General features: G+C 35.3%; 2 protein-coding genes across 2 annotated transcripts; both read left to right on the top strand.

The window, feature by feature from the left end:
• Window positions 1–643: 643 nt before the first annotated feature.
• On the top strand, window positions 644–6,027 carry LOC132174120 (ankyrin repeat-containing protein BDA1-like). Its single transcript, XM_059585818.1, has 3 exons — window positions 644–1,240; window positions 1,563–2,000; window positions 5,962–6,027. The coding sequence occupies exons 1-3, from the start codon at window positions 644–646 to the stop codon at window positions 6,025–6,027; spliced, it is 1,101 nt and encodes a 366-aa protein (XP_059441801.1).
• Window positions 6,028–6,035: 8 nt separating this feature from the next.
• LOC132174119 (ankyrin repeat-containing protein BDA1-like) lies at window positions 6,036–6,662 on the top strand. The gene has a single exon (XM_059585817.1). It carries the CDS (start codon window positions 6,036–6,038, stop codon window positions 6,660–6,662), a length of 627 nt encoding a protein of 208 aa, XP_059441800.1.
• Window positions 6,663–7,912: the final 1,250 nt, after the last annotated feature.

Raw genomic sequence — 7,912 nt, 5'->3', positions numbered from 1 at the left:
TTCATTTTTAGTTTTATTTTTTTTAATTATAATTATATTCAATTTAATTTATCTTTCCAAATATTTCTTCTTCTTCTTTTTTTTTTTTTTGTTTTAAATTCTTCAAATCATTTAAACATAATTTTTAAATTATTTTTTTCGGTTTTCACTATTTTTAAATACAGTAAAGAACAACGTACCCATACGATCCCAATCCAATTAATAATTATTTCGCATGCACATGTTAGTGAGTAAAATAAATGAGTTGTCAAGTGTGAAAAGACCGACTTCCAAAGGACTTGTGAAATATTATAATTGAATCCTCTTAGATCCGGTAGATTGATTCCTTCACTCCCAATCAAAACCAGACACGTCATCCCGTTGATAGTAAAATGAATGAATTTTCTTAGGAGAATGCGAATTACGTGTTCAATTTTCCTGCATGTGCGATATTTTTTTCTTTTCCCCATACCCTTCGCAGCATCTTCAACGTTCGTCTTCTTCCTAGTCTTTTTTGGTTTTTCATTTTCTCCAAATCAACTCACGCACAGGTCACTGCCTTGCGGCGCCAAGCACGGCCCCCGTCTAGCAACACCAGCACTGCACGGTCATCAACAGGACTTCACGTCGCACGGAAACACCACACAACAACACGCGGCTAAGAATGGATCAGACTTTGAGGGACGCTTCTGAACAAGGAAACCTTGACGGCTTGTACTCGTCGATTGCAAGGGACCCGAAAGTTTTGGACAAGATCGATGAGATTCCGTTTGTTGACACCCCATTACACGTGGCTGCAGCTGCTGGACAGACCCAGTTTGCGATGGAGATGATGATGTTAAAGCCATCATTTGCTAGGAAGCTTGACCCAAATGGCTTCACCCCTTTGCTCCTTGCTATGCATACTAACCAAATCCAATTGGTGCTCAAGCTACTTAAAAATCATAAGGACCTTGTCTGCGCGCAAGGAAGGGGTGGTATGAATCCTTTACATTATGCAGCTCAAACAGGAAACCTCGATCTATTGGCTGAAATTTTAAGAGTCTACCCCAAGTCGATTGAAGATGTGACAAGTCAAAGTGAGACTGCTCTGCATGTTGCACTGAAAAACGACATGTTAGATGCTTTTCGGCTCCTGCTTGGATGGCTTCGGCGGGCCTGGTTTAGAAGTGCGAGATTATTGGAGTACAGGATGCTGCATTGGAAGGATTTGGATTGTAACACTCTGTTGCACATTGCAGCATCCAAAAATCAACTCCAGGCAAGTTCTTTCCACTATGTTTTCTAGTGAAGAAGTAAAATAGAGTTTGTATGATGGAGGTCTATCTTGAAACATGCAAAGAAGTAACAGTAATCTCAAGAACATGCTAAAAATTATCTTCAATTCATTTTATTAAGTATTTGGTAGAGACATTCTATCTTCTTTTTTCTTTAATATGTTACGTTTGCTTTTATTTTTGTCCCTATTTATTTTCTTTTTAGCATTTTGGAATTTTTTTTCGGTGGGGTTAGGAGGGGGTTGAATAGTGTAGACTATTTTATAGTGATGGGATAATTGAACACCCGGCCTCGATGTTGTACAGGTAGTAAGGTGGTTATTGGCTCAGGGCTGGAGGACTAGAAGATACCTTGTAAAAGCCAAGAATTCAGAGGGTTTTACTGCTCTGGACATGGTGGACAACCAAGAGATGAGGAATATGCTATGCCGTGCCAGAGCAAAACATGCTTCATCTCTTCCTAAGGTTGCTTCTTGGGCAGATTACTTCATATCTCCTGTCACAATTAATGAGAAGTTATTCGTATGTTTCTTTCGTGGGAAAATGCAAATGTCAAACGACATGCGCAATATGCTATTGGTGGTCTCTGTACTACTTGTAACAATCGCCTACCAAGCAGTACTCAGCCCCCCTGGAGGATTTTGGCAAGATAACTCCATTCCTGGAACCAATAATCAGTTCAATATCACAGCCGCCACCAGCGTTACTAATGAAGTCAATCAAGTCCCACATCGGGTGGGGACAGTAACCATGGCCAGACACTTTTTCCATCTACTCGCGGTTCTTAATACTTTAACCTTTTATATACCACTACTCTTAATTGTCCTAGTCCTCCCTCCTGGTTTTCCTAGTTTCCTGCTCTCCATATCCTTTGGACTCCTCTTTCTCTCCTATGGCACCTCTATATCAATCACAGCTCCGCTTCCAAGTTATTGGCTTAATTATTTTTTGTTTTTCTCTTTCTTTCTTCTTTCTAACATTGCCTTGCGTATCTTCGTTACTTGGAAGCATGGAAGAGTTTACAGTGCTTTCTTTGATCCTGAAAAAGTGTTTTGAGCTATATATCATTGAGTTCATGCAATGAAGTTTAATATTAGAAAATATATTTCCTACATTGAAAAAAAATAAGTTCATGCAATGTAGTTTTATGCTAGAAAATATATTTCTTACATTGAAAAAAATATATATTAAATTGATATTGTATGTTATTTACCTTGTAATCAGGTTTGATGGTAATCAAATCAATAAAACTTGTTTGTTATACTTATCTATTTCAATTATGAGCATTTGTATTGTAATATCAATCAAGTAATAAGAGCATAATGTTGCTCTTTGGGCTTTACTTGTGGACGTACGTCATAGACCGAATCGCGTAAAATTATTTTGTCTCTTTTATTATTTTGTTTATTTATTTCCGATATTTATTTATAATTTCCTATTTCATTATGAATTTCTTCAATTTAAGCTGCTTGATCAATACCATTGCACCTTACTAAGGAGCTAAATTTCCTAAACATACATGACTTATTTTGGTCAAGAAATGTAACGATATGGATAAAGCACGAAATTGGTTAATTGAACTTTAATTTATATATAAGCATAAATAAATACTAGAAGAGCATTTAGCATTCTCCAAATTAATTAGTACAAACTCATAAATAAAATTTTGAAAAAAAATATATTATTTCTATTTGGTTATCAACTATCAGGCAATTTATAATGTGATTCTAAACTTTTAATTTTCGCAATGTCCTCACAAACTACAATTGAGTTGCAAATATTGTCTCATTTTGTGCAAAATATGACAAAAGTATCTCTGATAAAAATTTCGAGAAAAAAAATTAGAAAAAAAAAAAAAAGCAAAAAATTGGCACTTATTCTATATATCTCAACTTGAAGTAATCAAGCAACAGCTTCAGTCTTTCAATTGCCCTGACCCTCGACTCTTTTCTCAATGCAATTTGTAATTTTGCAGGGTGGAAATTAAGGAATATAGGGTGAGTAGACAACTCTCAGTAAATAGATAGGCTTAGGAACAGGATTTTTTTCAGTCTATTTTGAACTGGAGAATATTAAATTAATGGTCAGAATCTCTCTAAAGAGATCCTAATGCGACACATGTCCCATTAATAAAAAATAATAATAATAATAATAATATATTTTAAAAATAATTAAAATTTAAAAAAATTAAGGGGTGGCTGGCCACCCCGTTGCCCATTGGGGGTGGCTGAGCCACCCCCAAGGGCCAAATCAAAATAATAATAATAATTAATTAATTAATTAACTTTGGCACTCCCCCAAGGGCCAAGGGGTGGCCTTACCGTAGCTACGGGGGGTGACCACCCTTTTTTTTTAAAATTTTTATTATTTTATTTTTAAAAATATATATTATTTTATTATTATTATTATTATTTTTGTTAATAAACATGTATCTCATTTATGACTTCAGAATCTCTCTAAAGAAATTCAGATTATTAATTGAATATTCTTCAATTTAAGATAAAGTAGAGATGATTATGTTCCTAAACAAGTACTATGCGGTCATTGAGCCTTTAATTTATCACTGACAATAATGAAACAGCTGTTGTAAAACTTTTAGTAACATAACAGTAAACTATGTGTGAATATATAATGATTTAATCTAAAACCATCTCCTTATGGCTAATGACATGAGTATATTATATAGGGATATTCTGTTTTACATTCTACAAGCCATCTCCTTACCATCTCTTCTCTCTTAAACTTTTGTTTTTCTGTTTTTTTGAAAAATCAAAATGTTAAAGTGAAGAGATGGTGAGGAGATGGTTTGTAGAATGCTTTCCTCTATTATATATATATATATATATATATATATATATATATATGTGTGTGTGTGTCTCCTCACCATCTCTTCTCTCTTAAATTTTTGTTTTTTTGAAAAAATTAAAATGTTAAAGTGAAGAATGGTGAGGAGATGGTTTGTAGAATGCTTTCCTCTATTTTATATATATATATATATATATATATATATATGTGTGTGTGTGTGTTTGTTTACGCGTCATATGAATGGGTCGTGCAATCCTTTTGGGATCCTAACTCGAGGTAAACTATAACTATAACTATAGTGGCGAAAGGGTATTTTTATGTATAACTATAACCCCATTATCCTAGCTGGCTCCTGAACCAAAGCATGCATGGAATGTAATCATCATATGCAGAGACAAAATAAGGGTAGTTGGTGGGGCCATGGCCCCCACCTCTAAAAATAATATTAAAAAAGGTTTTTTAATTTTGAAAATAGACAGTTTTTCTCGCATGGTGCACATAATTTTATAGTAAAATTTATTTTAGCACTATTTAAAAAAAATATATGGATTTTTCAAATGTTTAATAGACATATATTTTTTTATAAATTAAGTTAGAGAAAATTTTTTCAATCGAGTTGGAAGAAAACTCTATCCCAAAAAACTTTCTTTTATCCTTTCCAACATTCTTAAAATTAAATTCTTAGTTCATTTCCTGATCATTGCTCAAGCATAGTAATCTCCAATTGCAGAGAATTGAAGCAAGTAACTGACAATGTCCTTATGTTCTTTCAGAGTAATTCATGCACTAAATTTGGGAAACGGATCATGTCCATTTTAAATTAAAAAAAAAAATTCAATTAGTTATAAAAAAGAGGCACAAAAATGTTATTTTATTTTTTTTAACAATTTTACCCCTCCAACAGTGCAACACACTCCCCTCTGTTACATTTGAATTTGAAATTTGGAGGATTCATCTCCCTAGATTTGCGGCTGTCTTCCTGAGCGCCACCATGTAGCCTAAGACAAACGTTCATGTCTATAAAAGTGTCATTTTTTGTGAGACATTGGCTGACAGGTTTCATTATAGGCTCGACTCGTCCACAACTACACAAAAAAACAAAAAAAAAAAAAAGAAATAACTCATCCCGTGACTAGATTCTGCCAGCGATTTGGTCATCCGTGGGAATCAAATTATTTTACTCCGCTTGTTCAGAACCCAGAGCATGTTAAGTATGACTTGAATTAAAAGTTATGGTGGGACCCAATGTTTTGTCTCCTTCTTCAAGTAGGAGAGGTTTTTTGGTTCAACCGGTTTGCTCCTTTACATGTAGGTTTTGGAGTCCTTCTCCTATGTATAATTGAACTCCTTATTTGACTTATAGTAGAAGTTCTAGACCAACAAGTAAAAGGAGAGTTAAACTTCTATATAAGGAACAAAGCACAAGGTGAATTTGTGTGTGTGCCAAAAACGTGAAGCACCAAAGGGAGGAGAAAAAAGAGAGTATTTGAGAGAAGGAGGTACAAGGGCAGTAAGGGTGTTTTCTTCTTGGTAGTTTTTGGAGGAGCCAAAAACAAGTGATTAGAAGAAAAAGGGTACTGCAGAATGAGAGAAGAAAATAGAGATCAGCCGCCATCTGTTCCAGCAAAAGAAGAGTTTGTACATCTGTCTTTTGTATTCTATTTTGGGAATAATCTTTCTTGTGTGATAGTGAGATTTGGGTGTATTGGGGCTTTGGGATCTGAGTGATTTTCTTTCTACTATTTTTGTACTCCATCTTTTGATAGTGAATGTTCTCCAGGTCGTCTCCGCCAGTGGATGTAGGCTTGTTAAGCCGAACCACTTAAATCTTTGTGTCGTGTGTGATTGGATTGCCTAATCTTTGTTATTCCGCATTCTTCTTGTTTTTCTCATCTCACAGGTCTTGGAAAATAGGATTAATTTTCTAACAGAGCAGAGGGATTCTTCGGAAAAACAAGTATCTTAGTGCTAAGAATGGATCACAATCTGAGAGATGCTTCTGAGCAAGGAAACATTGACGCCTTATACTCGTTGATTGCAATTGATCCGAAAGTTTTGGACAAGATCGATGAGATTCCATTTGTTGAGACCCCTTTACACATAGCTGCAGCAGAAGGACAGACCCAGTTTGCCATGGAGATGATGATGTTAAAGCCATCATTTGCTAGGAAGCTTAGCCCAAATGGGTTCACCCCTGTGCTCCTTGCTATGCATAATAACCAAACCCAATTGGTGCGCGAGCTACTTGCTGTTCATAAGGACCTTGTTTGTGCACAAGGAAGGGGTGGTATGAATCCTTTACATTATGCTGTTAAAACAGGAAACCTTCTTCTCTTGGGTACATTTCTAGGAGTCTGCCTCAAGTCTATTGAAGATGTGACCAGTTTAAGCGAGACTGCTATGCACATTGCACTGAAAAACGAAATGTTACATGCTTTTCAGCTCCTGGTTGGATGGCTTCGGTGGGCCGTGTTTAAAAATGCTGCATTCTGGGGGAAGAGGATGCTGAATTGGCTGGATTTGGATGGTAACTCTGTGTTGCACATTGCAGCCTCCAAAAATGAACCCCAGGCAAGTTTTTTCCACTGTGTTCTCTACTAAATAAATAAAAGAGCTCTATCTTGAATTATGCAAACAAGTAGCAGTAAAGACTCAACTCAAGAACATGCTACAAATTATCTTCAACTCATTTTATTAAGCATTTGGTAGCCACATTCTACGTTCTTTCTTTCTTTAATTTTGACCATTTGTTTTAATTTTTTTTCCCTTTTTATTCTTATTTATTTATTTATTTTTGGGTTGGGGGTTTAAAATTGTATATTGAGACAACTATCGTTAATTCAGCTACCAAGGATAATATATATGGATGCAGTTGAAGGAGATAATGCCAAGCAAACACAAAATGATGGTGAATAACCGTGAGAGATGGAGGAGCTAAAACAGAGAAGGAAGATTGGGTGGCAGTGGAACTTGGAGGAAGCAGATGTAGAAGCCATGAGAGTTCGACGTAATGGTGTTGGTGATAGTAGCAAGGGAAGGAAGAAAACTGTAGCGAAGGTGTTTGAAAAAATCACAAAGAGAAGCAGTGGGGAAGAAGAACAGAGGAACCACGTTGCTCTCTCTGTTTGTGGGTCATTTATAATCAGATTTTTTTTACATTCTATCCATAATACACGTAAAGATTACAACCAATTTATAGATCATAATTTGAATAATTTGAATAATTTAGAGAGGTTTTTGGATGGAGATTGTTCGGGAGATAATAATGAGATGGATTATCTTTTGCTTCCACCCACCGGCAAAGATCGGAGGATCATTGATTGGGAATGTATTGCTTCTGTGCTCTTTTCATGTGAAAAGTTTTCTGAATATCACTGGAATTGTCCTTTGTCCAATGGCTATGCTCATAGTGTACAGACTAAAGATGGTTGTGTATGCATTTGCATGCTTCTGAATTCTTTGGTGTATACCCCTCACAATGGTCATGTGTACTGCATATCTGGAAATTTGGGATTGAATGGAAACTCACTTTTGGAGCTTTGGGATGGCAGAAGCATAACATACAAGAAGTACTATGAAGAGCGGTGTGTTTCTTAATTGTTGAATAAAAATATCATGTTGTTCTTTCATCTAGTTTGAATGTATTACAATTGTAATTAATCTGAATCCTTCCAATACAGGCATGGCCTCAAGCTCTGTTTTGATCAAGAATCATTGCTGATCATTGGTCGTGTTCCTGTTCTATAACATCATTATTCTGTATTAGTAAACATTAAATATTTTAATTTTTTTTTTTTTGGTCAGAATCGAGTTATACATCAGTTGGATTGCCTCTAGAACTTTGCTCAATA

This window comes from Corylus avellana, chromosome ca3, assembly GCF_901000735.1.
Source record: "Corylus avellana chromosome ca3, CavTom2PMs-1.0".
Classification (NCBI taxonomy): Eukaryota; Viridiplantae; Streptophyta; class Magnoliopsida; order Fagales; family Betulaceae; genus Corylus; species Corylus avellana.
This window is presented reverse-complemented; position numbering and strand designations above follow the sequence as displayed.

What these genes read in the sequence shown, in the direction of transcription:
- LOC132174120 (XM_059585818.1), top strand. Translation starts at nt 644, where the DNA reads ATGGATCAGACTTTGAGGGACGCTTCTGAACAAGGAAACCTTGACGGC. An exon ending in CATCCAAAAATCAACTCCAG is followed by an intron (nt 1,241 to 1,562) that starts GCAAGTTCTTTC and finishes GATGTTGTACAG; the next exon opens with GTAGTAAGGTGGTTATTGGC. An exon ending in TCCCACATCGGGTGGGGACA is followed by an intron (nt 2,001 to 5,961) that starts GTAACCATGGCC and finishes CTCATCTCACAG; the next exon opens with GTCTTGGAAAATAGGATTAA.
- LOC132174119 (XM_059585817.1), top strand. Translation starts at nt 6,036, where the DNA reads ATGGATCACAATCTGAGAGATGCTTCTGAGCAAGGAAACATTGACGCC.